General features: G+C 37.8%; 1 protein-coding gene across 1 annotated transcript; it reads left to right on the forward strand.

Moving 5' to 3' along the window:
* Positions 1-6,964: 6,964 nt before the first annotated feature.
* On the forward strand, positions 6,965-11,264 carry Arf6 (ARF GTPase 6). The gene is made up of 2 exons (XM_026391060.2): positions 6,965-7,135; positions 7,236-11,264. The coding sequence occupies exon 2, from the start codon at positions 7,718-7,720 to the stop codon at positions 8,243-8,245; it is 528 nt and encodes a 175-aa protein (XP_026246845.1). The 5' UTR covers positions 6,965-7,135; positions 7,236-7,717; the 3' UTR covers positions 8,246-11,264.
* Positions 11,265-14,296: the final 3,032 nt, after the last annotated feature.

A 14,296-nucleotide genomic window follows, 5' to 3' on the forward strand; every position in this document is an offset into this window, starting at 1 on the left:
ATATTCTTTTTAATTGTGCATGGACATAATATCTTTGTTTTAATTTTTTTAATATTTATTTTTTAGTTGTAGTTGACAAAATACATTTATTTCACTTATTTATTTTTATGTGGTGCTGAGGATTGAACCCAGGGTCCCGTAAGTGCGAGGTGAGTGCTCTACCACTGAGCCAAGCCACAGCTCGTCACAAATTTTTAGGAGGCCCTGGACCAACAGAAATGGATTTTCAGCTGGGCATGGTGGTGCACACCTATAATCCTACCACTCAGGAGGCTGAGGCAGGAGGATCACGAGTTGGAGGCCAGCCTCAGCAACTTAGCAAGGCCCTTAGCAACTTTAGCAAGACCTTGGCTCTAAATAAAATACAAAAAAGGGATGTGGCTCAGTGGTTGAGTGCCCCCACGTTCAATCACTGGTTTTAAAAAAAAAAAAAGAAAAGAAAAAGAGATGCATTTCCCAAGCAAAGGAGACTTGAAAGAGTTCAAGGACCATCCCAACGACCAGACCCCTCTCAGGACTTTCCCCTCCCTCTGGCTAGGATGATTTTCATTCTAGAATTATGAGTTTGAGGTCAGATTACTTTCTTAAACACACATGTGACCCACGTCGCTAAACAAAGACTATTTAAGATGTGAATTCCATTTGGCTTCCATGTGAGGATCGTCCTCTTGGGCAGCAAAAATCACACAAGGACCTTTCCAGTTCCCAGGGGTCCCGCCCATAGCATGGCTCTTACTGCCATCTTCTTGCTTTTGATTAACTCTTCTATGAGGTCACATGCTGTAAGTGCTGGGACTTGGTACAGTTGCCACTTAACAAAAGTAGACCTGACTGCGGCTGCCTGCTTGGCCAGTGTGCTCTTGTTGAGCCCCAGCCCCTTCCAGTGGCTGTGTGAGGCTATGCACAGAATCTTCATGGTGCTCTCCACCTCCTGGATCTTCAAGGTGTCAGCCAGAGCCCAACCCGAGCAGGAGTCACTACCCTGGCCATTTCCTGGATTTCAGGGTTCTCGGCATTCTCCCTGTGGTTTGTTTTCAGATTCTGCATAGCACAGAAACCTGAGCTCCGGGTCCAGGACAGAAGCCTACAAAAAGATTGAAAAAAAAAAAGATTGAAAAAATGGTGGACTCCAGACCTAAGGGAACAGAAGATTTCTTGATTTGTCTTAAAATACTCTTCTGATATTATATAAGTCAAATTACTGAGTTTACATGCTTTTTCACTGGGGATGTTATAGACAACTCTAGGGTGGGAAATTATGTTTTTTTCTCTTAACAATTTTAGTCACTTAAATAGTTGCTATAAAAAATACATTCACAAACTAAAAGGAGAAGAAAATAATGGTACTGGGAACCAAATCCAGGAGTGCTCTATCACTGAGTTACATCCCCAATCCTTTATATTTTGAGGCAGCATTGCTAAATTGCCCAGGCTAAGTTGACTGGATCTTCCAATCCTCCTACCTCAGCCTCCTAACTTGCTGGGATTACTGGAGTGCATCACTGCACCAGGATTGAAAACATAATTTTAACAAATTGGAAATGATGATTCTAGAATTCTACTTGTCTATTTTCCAATGACTGTCTAATGAGAAAATTAATACAATTACATATCCAACTTGTATAATGTGGTAAATGATTTTATTTTTGCAGTCTTTAAAATGTGTACCGTTCAGGTGTCTCAGTTACAATCAATAAAACTGACTCTGGTTACTTTTAACTGAAAATAATTTTATTAGAAGTGTATCAGGAGGACTCTAGAATTGTCAGGAAGGTTATATAGACAGGAGAGAAAAGGCCCTACTAGGACTATGCCACAGGAAGTTTGCTTTGGATATGCCTAACTTCTATAACACTTGTTGATATTGAAATTTTTGTCACTGGATATCTGCCATTATGATGCCGGGCTCCACTCAGGATTCTTGACCCAGCAACTCTGGAATTTTGAGACTCAAAATTCAAAACCTGGAGAGGACATTGGTACTTAATTGGTTAAGCACAGTTCACTTGCCCAAATCCTAGCTATCAAGGAATAAGAAAGGGAATATGTTTTCCAAACTGCCCTGCCTTCATTTTTCCTGCTCCTTAATTTGCAATTAAGTCTTATTAAGCTCAGTGTTTGCATTCTGGGTAGCCAAAATGGACATGTCTCCATGGGCAAGTTTTAATTTAGCACTTATGAGCTCCATCATTCCATGGTTGCCAAGAATTCTTTTTTACTTTCTCTTCATTTAATGCCACTGACTACTTGAAACTAGTTCTACTAATAATTTTAACTATAATATGGTTTGTTTTAAAAATATCTTTTTGCAAGAATATGCTTTTGTCTGAAAAATCTAATGTCTTGGTAGTTTATACTAGTGATTAAAATATTACTGCACCACACTATGAAAACAATATTTTGGGGCTGGGGATGTGGCTCAGTGGCAGCGCGCTCGCCTGGCATGCGTGCGGCCCGGGTTCGATCCTCAGCACCATATACCAACAAAAATGTTGTGTCCGCCGAGAACTAAAAAATAAATATTAAAAAATTCTCTCTCTCTCCTCTCTCACTCTCTCTTAAAAAAAAAAGTTAAAAAAAAAAGAAAACAATATTTTGGGGGGATATATATCTTGGAGATAAGGGATAAATAAGCATTCAGAATACATACAATTTTGAACATGAAAGGAATTTGGTAATTAGTTCAGTGGTTCTCAATCTTAGCTACACATGAGGATGACTCAGATAATTTAAACAAAACTGGTGGACAGGCCCTCCACCCCAGATTTTTGGACTTAATTGATTTAGGATGTGGCCCGAACACTTTTTTGTGCCTTAAAATCTCCCCAGGTAATTCTGATGTGCAGCCAGGGATGAAAAATTATTGATTCAATACAGCTTTCTGTGTTCACACACAAACACAATAATTCATTATGGTAGAGAAAAGAACACTAGACTTGGATCAAAAACTTGAATCTGCTCAGTACTATTTATTGATCTTAAAAGAAAGTTGATTCCCTTTCAGTGCCTCAATTCTTTCAAATATAAAGGGATATAATAATATGTACTGCCTTAATTCAATGAAGAGAGATTTTACCCTTGTAGGAATAGAGAAACTGATGATGAGCATGAATAGCTTACCCAAGTTATACTCTGGTAAGCCAAAAAGTGTTGGTGGTTAATTGAAAGATAAAACTTAGCTTTTTCTATTCACTTGACCATGTCCTTCAAAGTTTACTGTCTAAAGGTGTAACTATTAAACAATTTGTGAAATATCAACTCTAATTCAAACTTTTTTTTTTTTAGTTCTGTCATCAATTTTAATTGCTAAAAATGAAAATCTTCATACTCAGGCAGAAGGAAGGTAATTATCAAGGTATCAGGGTTTTCAATAGGATAACTTTTTTTTTTTTTTGAGAGTGAGAGGAGCCCCCCTACTATAGCAAATTATGCAGTTGAGTTTTCCACATTTGGGAAAATCACAAGGGTCAACACATATGGAGTGAAAAGAATGGATAAGCCTCAGCCTAGAGAAACCACATTTATGATTATGGAGGCTACCTCCTTTTTAATGGCTGAAGAGAACAAAAAGTGTCTCCTAAGGTGACACAGGGTCAGGATGTTAGTGAGCTAACATTTTGGTCCTCATAGGATATCCCTTTCAAAATTTTAAAATATCTATGTCCATTGGGCATGATGGCGTATACCTCTAATCCCAGCTATGTGAGAGGTTGAGGCAGAGGACTGCAAGTTCCAAGGCCAGCCTGAGCAACTTAGTGAGGCCTTGACTCAAAATAAAAAGGACTGGGAATGTAGAGGACTTGCCTAGAAAGGCCCTGAAACTCCAGTATTAAAGAGAAAAAAAAATCACATTCATTAAAGCTATCAAGAATGCTTACAAATATGTTATAATTCATTGTTTTATTTTATCTCTCAATCTTTAATGTGTTCTCATTAAAAATTTTTTTGGAAACTTTATTATAATACATACCAGAAATTATGGTAGGCACTAAGGATTCAAAATATAAAGGACATGAAACTTCCCTTACCTTATAAACACATAGGTTAAACTCCAAGACAGGGCTAACTGTCTCAAGTAGTAGTTTCAGGACATTTTGTAAAGGTATGCTTTATATTTTGTTTCTTACTTATTCTTTACTTCAACTACTAATAGATTTCCTGGGGTGATATGCCTTTTTTGAATTAGATAAGAGTTCAATTCTGGGTAAGTCTGGCCTCAGGGCTCAAAATAATAAATGGAATAAAATCGTCATCAACAAGTATGTGGGCAGATCACCTTGCCATGTAGTGAGGCTTGTTCTTGTCACTGGGTGGGATAAATAGAAATATATGACAGGGTCATACCGAATGAATTGATGCTAATAGTAATAAGAATTCAGAAGTAGGGGAAAACAGTATAGGTACTGCTGTTAAGGAAGACATTCATTTTATTTTAAAAATAAAATCTATGATTTTTAAAGTAAATGTTTGTCTTACATTATTTTTAGCTATATATATCATAAGCATACTATAAGTGGTTACTGAACAAAGCAGAAATTATGAAATGATGTTTTCTTGGGAATCTTGGTTTTCTTTTTTTTTTTTTTATATCTTATTTTTATGTGGTGCTGAGGTTTGAACCCAGTGCCTCACATGTGTGAGGCAAGTGCTCTACCACTGAGCCACAACCCCAGCCTGGAATCTTGGTTTTCAAGTTGGAGAAATTTCTTCATTTATAGGCTTTAGTTAAAAAGCAAAGACTAATTTTTCTATAGTTGGTTTTTAGAACTTTCCTGTTTAAAAAAAAAATCAGTGAAATAGAGTGCCAACTGAGAAATGTAAGTTTTGTTTCACAATTCTAGTTTATCAGTAAGATATTTCATTGAATGGAAATATTTTTAAATTTGAAATTTATTTTCATTTTCTTCTATGGTACTAGGGATCAAACCCAGGGCATGCTAGGTAATTGCATGCTAGGCAATTGCTCTACCACTGAACCATATCCACAGCCCTTACTTTTTTTGCATATGTGTGGGGCCAGGGATTGAACTCAGGGCCTGTGCATGAGAGGCAAGCACTCTACCAACTAAGCTATATTTAAAAAAAAAAAATCATTGTTTCAAGAAGGAATAAAAAAAATGCTTCATTTGTGGTATTATTTAGTAATTAAGTGTTATCTTTTTTAGATGTTTTGATTTTATTAAAATTTACTTTTCATTTACTGGTATGACTTTAAACACAAATTTTAAAATTTTCACTCCATTTTCTGTTCATTATAATTGGTTTTGTGTTATGATTAATATTTAAAATAGCATGTTAATGTATTATGTGAAGAGCCATTTTAGATAGCCACTAAGATATGCCACATATGAAAAACTTGTTGATTAACCTATTATCTATTATCGTCATTTATCCAAAAAATCTTCCCCCAAATATAATAATTGCTAATGATACTTTATAGTTATAAAGCATTTTAGGAAATACTGTTAATGAGCCTCAAAACAACTGTGAGGCAAACGGGAGGCAGCATAATTTTGAGGTTAAGAGGATAGGTCATAGATTTAATCCCAGTTCCATGACCTTCAGATTACTGGCTAACCCTCAGTTTTCTCATGTTGTAAATGTTAATACTTGAAGCAACTTCATATGGTTGCTGTAAAGATTAAAATACATCAAACAATTTAGTTCAGTATTTGCCATAAGACTTAAAATAAATGGTGACTACTTTCATGGTGATAATATTCTTCATCTGATTTTACAGTCAAGAAAAGGAAGTGTACAAAGATGAAAACATATGGATTCACATTTAGAAAATAAAGGAGTAACACCTAAATTTTAATCTTCTAAATCCCAACCATTTTTTTTCAGTTTTATAACAGTGCATTTTAGGGCCGATGGAAAGGAAATTAGGTCGTAATTAGAATATTAGTAATAAATTTAATAAGTTTATTTCAAGGTGAAGTTTACAAGGCTAACCTATCTACCATTTAACATTATCTACTATTATTGAATTTTCTTAAATTGTGAAATAAGAACACTATCATATGCTGTTAAAAAAACTTCCTTAAAAAAAACCCTTATTTCTTGTTTTTTCTCCTCTTGATATTTAACTTTCACCTTATTTTAACTTTATCACTACCACTTGATATAAAAAGTTTTCCTAAAGTCTTCCACATACATTTTATTAGTTAATCCTCAAGTGGAGTAACCAAAGTCAGTTTACACAGGCGATCCAGGCTGTAGAAGTAGTCATTCTGATTCTAAATCTTGTAACAATACTGTTAAGGCTTAAGAATGAGCTGGAGTGTGAGAAGCTACTACTGACCACACCAAGGGAAGGTGGTATTTATGAAGAGTACTCGCGTTTTTTCGAAGTTGAAAGCAGTAAGGTACTGTATCAAGGGAACTCTTGAAAATACCCTAATTTTTAAGAAACGTGAGTTCGTTCTAACGAGACACTACATAAGATCACTGAAGTGAAGCTTCAAGGCAAACCCCAGCCCAGTAAAAGCGCTGCTGCTTTCGCAGATTCCACACGGAACACTCGTCTCCCACGTGTCTTACAGGAAACACACAGAACTCAGGGAAGGAAACCAAGAAGGGGTTAGGGGAAAAGGAAAAAACAGCGAACAGGGCTTCGCTGGGGAGACTGACTGCGCGCGAAGTCTGGGGCGACTAGGAGGGAACAGGCGCAGCTTCTGGCAGGCACAGAGGTCTGGGATCAGGTCTGGAAGTAGCTCGGCTGCGCGCTCACACTGTAGACCCCCAACCTAATGGATTTACAACTGTGGTCCGGGTAGAGTCGGGGAGCCCGGAGAAAAATCAGTCAGGAAAGGAGACTCTAGATGAGCGACAGGTGGGCGCGGGCAGGGCCGTTGAGTCCTACACGCGCCGTTCCACGAGGGCCGCACCAGCTAGCCTTTCGAGCCACCGTAGCTCCGCCCCCTCCGGCGCGTGGCGCCTCTGACGCTAGGCGCGCAGGCTACTTCCCTTACAGAGGTCGCTCTTGTCCGAACGGTCGGCCTCTGCTGCGCCTGCGTGGTCGGGAGGGGAAGTGAGGCGGTTTTCTCGGCGCCTTTTCCGGCAGCGGCGGCGGCAGAACTGGGAGGAGGAGGTGGAGGCCGGAGGGAGCGCGCGCTTGGGGCGGCGGCTGGAGGTAACCTCCCGGGCCAAGCTGGAAAGGCGACTCGCCTTGGCCTCCGTTCCCCTCTGAAACTCCGGCGGTAACTCCTTTCTCCCTCTCTGTGTCTCTGCAGGCTCTGCACCGAGTTCCTGTGAGGATCAATGACCTGACGGAGCGCCGGAACCGCGCTCCCTCACGGGTGGCTTGGGTCGGTGGTGAGCCCGGTGCTCGCGGACCAGCGGGCGGGCCAGGGGGCCGCAGTCTCCCGCGGTTGGGTGAGAAGAAGGCGGAGGAGCGGGAACCGCGGCGGCGCTCGCGCGGCGCCTGCGGGGGGAAGGGCAGTTCCGGGCCGGGCCGCGCCTCAGCAGGGCGGCGGCTCTCCCAACGCAGACTCAGGGCCCCGGCGGCAGCGACTGGAGGTTTCAAGTTGTGCGGCCGGCGATGCCCGAGTGAGCCGCAGGCCCGGGCCCTGCCCCTAGGAGGCTACTTCCACGCAGGCCGCTCGAGCGCCCTCGCGGCGGGGAGCCTTCGTTTCAGTTTCGCGGCGGCGGCGGCGTTGTTGGCAGAGGGGACCCGGGACACCTGAATGCCCCCGGCCCCGGCTCCTCCGACGCGATGGGGAAGGTGCTATCCAAAATCTTCGGGAACAAGGAAATGCGGATCCTCATGTTGGGCCTGGACGCGGCGGGCAAGACAACAATCCTGTACAAGTTGAAGCTGGGCCAGTCGGTGACCACCATTCCCACCGTGGGTTTCAACGTGGAGACCGTGACTTACAAAAACGTCAAGTTCAACGTGTGGGATGTGGGCGGCCAGGACAAGATCCGGCCGCTCTGGCGGCATTACTACACCGGGACCCAGGGTCTGATCTTCGTAGTGGACTGCGCCGACCGCGACCGCATCGACGAGGCTCGCCAGGAGCTGCACCGCATTATCAATGACCGGGAGATGAGGGACGCCATAATCCTCATCTTCGCCAACAAGCAGGACCTGCCTGATGCCATGAAACCCCACGAGATCCAGGAGAAACTGGGCCTGACCCGGATTCGGGACAGGAACTGGTATGTGCAGCCCTCCTGTGCCACCTCAGGGGACGGACTCTATGAGGGGCTCACATGGTTAACCTCTAACTACAAATCCTAATGAGCATTCTTCACCCATCCCCCCGAAGGAGAGAAATCAAAAACCCATTCATAGGATTATTGCCACCATCTTCACCTCCTTCAATTGCCACTTTTTCTTTTGAATTTGAACTCTGGAGTTACTGTTCTACGGTTGGGGGGGGCGGTTTGGGGATTTTCTTTTTTCCTTTTTTTTCCCCTCTTTTTGCTTTGCGTTAGGATGCTCTGATCCGACATTTGACATGAACACAGTGCTAGATGCTCTTGTTGACTTCCAGCAAATGGGGTGGGGGAAATATAGCAGTTCTTGGTAAAGTCCTTCATAATAATGGTTTGATTTTTTTATTTCTAGAGAATCTTTTTTTCCCCAATGTATGCTTTTTTCCTTTTTGCCCAATTCCTCATCACTTGCTGTAGATGGCTTATTTTGCATTCATGCAGACTATGTTGCAAGTCTGTTTTCATCTAGTAAACTGAAAATTATTGCTTAATCAAACTGCCGTTTTGTCTTTTATATTTAAGCCCCCCCCATTAGTTCTAACTTTAACTTAGTAATTTCAAATGTGACCTTTTATCTGAGACCAGTATGGTAAACAGCCCACAGTGGCAAATAATGAGTAATATCATTGTAATATGTTCCAGTTGCACATCAGTATGTTAAACAGGTAATGTAAGAAGTTCTTTGAAATGTCAGCTATTAAGTTCTGAAACATACATCATGCATGAGTAGGAATAAAACCCAAGTTCTTCTTAATATAACTAACTTATGCTACAAAAAGTATGAAAGTGTAACCTGTCAAGGATGCAAATTTTTTTCACTGCAAAGTCAGCAATTTTGCTGTTTTCCCTCTTTATTTAAAAAATAGACTCTTTCCAGAAAGTGGAGCAATAATGGTGTATGCCACACACAGATGAGATATTTGTAGATATTTTAAGTGACTTTTGGGCAAAACTGGAATATATGCTTTTACCTTTCAAACGTCTTTAAGACCAGTAGTTTTAAAATTACTAAAAAGTTAACTTTGTTAAATATAAATCATTTAACAATTCAAACTACATGCACCTTTTACCTAGCTGGGAAAATACATCTTCCTGTTTTCATATTACAGCAACTGATTAAGCTGAAAATATAAGTCATTTTTTGTAGATGAGTGATCCACATCTCCATTAATTAGAACACTGGAAAAAAATTTATTAAAAAAGGTATTTAATTTTGCTTGATTGTAGGATTAACTCATGCAAATAGATACCCTGTTGGTTCAGTAGTACATCATCTCCTTTAAGGAAGGAAATGTGATGGATGAATGAATGATGTATAGGCCTGAGGACAATTAAAGGGGAAGTAGGATAAGAGAAAGAACCTACAGATGACAATGAATGTAAACTTATTTTTCTTCAAGGGTAAGCAGTGTGCTCTCTGGTGATATCCAGAGCATAAAAAGATTAGCTGGTTAGGACCAGTAACTAGATTGAGACCACTATGGTGATATTTTGAACCAGTGTTAATGCTTGATTCAGAATTGTGAAGCAGCATCTGGTTCTTACATAGCCTTAAGGATTAATTTTTAGTGATCCTCAAGGAATTAAACTTAGGGAATTTCAGAAATGTAGACTGCAAAGGCAGTATACAGGAAAAGGTGGAGTGGGTTTTGTTTATGAGGGTGTCTGAAAACAAAAATTGAGCGGGATATCATGGTATAGTTGGACAGTATTGGTCCTTCATGTTTTGGCCATATTATATAATGGAGCTTTTACCAAAGATGTATGAGAAGGATAAGGCTATTAAAAAATCAACTATCAAGTAAATCTCAAACATTCTACTTAAAGCAGATGAGAAAAGGTGCTATGTTATAGGCTCCTGCTGGTGCAGAGGGATTTTTGAATTCAAGATGCAACTAAAGTATAAGGTTTTCAGTTTCACTTTAGTAGAAGTATCTACAAAATGAGACTGAAAAACACATCTAAGAACATTTGGTTGCTTCTTAAAATTCCCAAAGCTCCACCATAAATGTAAATCTTAGTGTTTTAAATGATTACATTTTAAGGTACATTAACATGGGTTATACAAACATCAATGCTATAGTAACATCCTGAAATAAAACAAGCACAAAAGTATAAATGCCTAAACTGGAGGAAACTTGAAACCCTCATGTTAATTCTTAAATGTAGTATTTCTAACTTGTGACAGATTGGTAGACAGCCATTTTTTTGTGTCTTAAAATAACGGGGGGGCATAGTTAAAATTTTATACATCAAGTGATTGCTATTATTGAATGTTGCAGGTGAGATGTGGTTATTTTTAGTTTATTTGAAATGTCTGAAAAAGGTGGGGTGGGGGAAGCAAATATTTGAAATTTGGGAAACCCTAAATAAACCTCTTGGAAAAACTGTAATCTTAACATTTTCTTTGAGGATTTAAAAAGTTTATAATTGATGAAGTTAAATTGAACCATAACCATTGGTTATTAATGGAGCAGGTAATTATAGCCCGTAGAAAAGCTATAATCTAAGAATTTTAAGATTTAAAAAAAATATCCTCAAGTTTTTGTTTAATTGCATCAATTTCTGTATTTATGTGAATTTATAAATTGCAGTAAGTTTTGAATGAGGTTAATCTTGTCTAATATAAGTAAATGAGTCTGTAGACTGTGATCTCCCCAAACTAAAAAGTACAGTACTGGAATTGTGTTCTTCATGGTTGTAGTGTTGATAAAGCACTAATATGCAGAAAATAAAGGAATTACACAGTGCAGTTTCTCACGTTATGTTACTCGGAACTAGATAAGTGGGATGTGTTGGTGTGTTGGGTCATTGTTGTTCTCCAGGGATATGTGGTAAAAAGTGGTTTAATTTGGGAGTCAATAACAAGAGCATCAGTTTGGTCCTTGTAAATGCTGGTTGTTTAAGGAGGTTTGCCCTGTTCTAGTTTCACCTAACCTAATTTTATTTTATGACAACTTAGGGCACAAGAACAGTTGAGAATAAATTTTTTTTTTTAAATCAACATCCTACAGCAGTCTTTATTTTACTGTTTTTTCAATTTATAATAATTTTTAAAGTATAGAATTGTGTTTATAAAGACTTGGCCTTCAGAATTGTCTTAACCTTTGACAAAAGATTTGGATTTTAAAGTTTCTCTAAGGGATCAAAGTTGCTTGTCTGATAAGGGCAGAAATATAACTGCTTAGTAAAATTGTAGATGAATAACTTGTTTGGATAAAAGGGTTTTTAGTGCACATTTAGTAAGCATTCCCCTCTATAAGCAACTTTTTGTAGTTTGATTTTATAGGTGTTAATGTGATACCTTGTTTGATTTAAACCCCACATTAATATTTGTTAATGTATCCAGTACTGTGATTTTTTTTTTTGAGATATCTAGGATCAATTTGTCATTGATAGAAATAGAAAAATATTTTCCCCTTTAATGGTTTGCTGTGCTTTAATAGGCTTGGAAACAGCCATAATCTGAATGGTAATGGAGCGTACTACATTCCAAAGTTTTAAATATACTTTATACAAAAGTACTCTATAATAAGGCAAGTCTTACTTCAGGTAAAAAATATATTTATAAAACCACAATAGCAATTACAACTTTCAAATCTGACTAATCACTAAGCATTATGTATTTGGAATATAATATTCAGTAGAGTCTAGCATTTTGCCTATTTAATCAAATGGCAGAGACTAAGTAGGAAAAATTACAGTATTCAGAAATTTATAAAAATAGAATATTGGGAAATGGAGCTGTAGAAAAATCAAAGAAATTTCTCCCTGCTCTGCATACTTTTAAGTTGCCAGACTAGTTGGACTAGATGAGATCAAAGAAGGCAGAATTGGTCTGTAGAGGGTTTTAGGAATTATAATTGAAATTTGTTATTAAGTTGGCTAAAGTAATGGTCAGCTTCAAGAGAATTAGACTATGAGAATTAACCTCACTTTGTAGGAGTAAGAAAATGCCTTCTTTTTCCCTTTTATTTAAAATGTTTTATGATTACTTGAACTTTAATTGTTCTTGAACATCTCACTTGAGATAAACATTTTTAGATAGATAGATTAAACATTTCCTCCATAGTATTTGTTTTAAGTGTGAGGATAGATTTACTGAGAATCTGCTAATGTGCCTGGAACTGTTTAGGTGCAAAAACTGTTTAGGTGGGAAAAAATAGAATATTTGCTTTTATGGAACTTAGATGGTAGATAGGGGAGAACAAAGAAAATAAGTGAAAGTGTATTAGCTAACACTGTTTATAGGATGTTACATGTAGGGGAACAGGTTAAGAACATGCTCTCAGAAGCCTTCATTGAAAAGGTCACATTTGAACAAATATTTGAAAGAAGAAAATAAGATTGGTGTAATTGACATAGTAACAAAAAGATAACATAAGAGTGTAAAGGCAGGCTGGGAAAACAGTTTAACCAAGGACAAATCTGGATGTGGCTTGTTTTATTTATAAGAGTTGTAGAATGTTTTTTATATTTTTAGGGTTTTAAAGATTGTAAGAAAAAGAATACTGCATATGTGACAATAATAGTATGTGGACTGGAAAAGCAAGATATTTACTATCTGGCCCTCTATGGGAAATATTTGTTGACTAAGGTCAAACTTTTAAAACATCAAAATATATTAATCCAATAATTTAGAGCAAAAGACCATTGTTAGGGCTGGGGTGTGGCTCAGTGGTAGAGTGTTCACCTAGCACGTGCGAGGCCCTGGATTGGATCCTTAGCACCACATTAAAATAAAGATGTTGTGTCCAACTTCAACTAAAAAAAAAAAAAAATCATTGTTAAATAAGTTGAATCAATATTTTAGGAAATGGTGGCTTATATAATTTACCACAATTTCACCTTTAGTGATCTCCTAGACTTGTTAGTAAATAGCCTGAATATTTTTTCTTAACAAGTTTGTGTGAAATCAGTAGTTTGTTTTACTTTTTAATGTAATTCTTTAAAATTTTGTAAACAATTCCATGTAAAATGTTTCCCTTTATATAGTGGTTTTACTGGTATTTGGATTTAAGTTAAATGTACTCTGTTAAAATGATCTTTCTGGGCTAGGGCTGTAGCTCAGTGGCAGAGCGCTTGCCTAGCATGCATGAGGCACTGGTTTCGATCCTTAGCTTCATATACAAATAAAAAAAGGCATTCTGTCCATCTACAACTACAAAATTTTTTTTTTAAAATGCTCTTTCCTCCAGATAACCTAGATTAGTTGGGAATAAGGTCAGATAACATCATTCAATTGTGACTTTTATTTACTTGGTATTATTGTAATCAAGTCCAGAGTCTGGTATTTCATATTGTGAAACTTGCAAGAGGAAGTGTTCCATTGACTTAGAAACTAACATGTTGCAGGATATATGGTTCTTTCAGAGTCATTTCTGTAACCAGTATAAGCTAAGGAAAAATAATTTGCTAAATGTGAATTTTTTTTGACTGGAGTGTTGTTCTATACTAATATAATAGGACATTTTAACCATTTAAAAAGAGAAACCAAATTAGCAGGAAAGTAGTATATGAAGGACATTTACAAAATGAGCTTTGGAAGAAATGAAAACACTTGTCATTCATAGAGAGATCTATGTGAAACTGGTTATTCATGACCATAAAAGTTGTTTCCATTACAGCTGAGTTGACTGGCCTGAGAGGTCATAGAGAAAAACAAACAAAAAATTGTTAGTTATAGAAGTGGGGATTTGTATCTTTTAAGTTTGTTATAAAGTGTTTTTTTCCTCATATCTTTATTTTAAAAAGTTTTATGAAAAAGTCCTACATTGCAGTTGGGCCTAAAGAGATCAAATTGAGAAATATAATAATAACATAATATTTGCTGAATGTTTGATGTGTCAGGCATAGTTCTACGCTTAATTCTCTAAATCCTCACAATCACCTTGGGACTTCAGTATTGTATTTGGGGAAACTGAGGCACGGGGAGTTTCATGTTCATAATTAGTAAAGCCAGAATATGAATTCAAGTAATTTGTATTATGAATGTGATTGAGGTGAACTTAGTATTTTTTTCTTTTTGGTATGTGGTTTTTTATTTGTTTTTGGTACTGGGAATTGAATCTAT

The sequence above is a fragment of the Urocitellus parryii genome, chromosome 6 (genome assembly GCF_045843805.1).
Source record: "Urocitellus parryii isolate mUroPar1 chromosome 6, mUroPar1.hap1, whole genome shotgun sequence".
Lineage (NCBI taxonomy): Eukaryota > Metazoa > Chordata > Mammalia > Rodentia > Sciuridae > Urocitellus > Urocitellus parryii.

Bases quoted from the DNA above. Each gene is read 5' to 3' on its own strand.
- Arf6 (XM_026391060.2), top strand. From the start codon at position 7,718: ATGGGGAAGGTGCTATCCAAAATCTTCGGGAACAAGGAAATGCGGATC.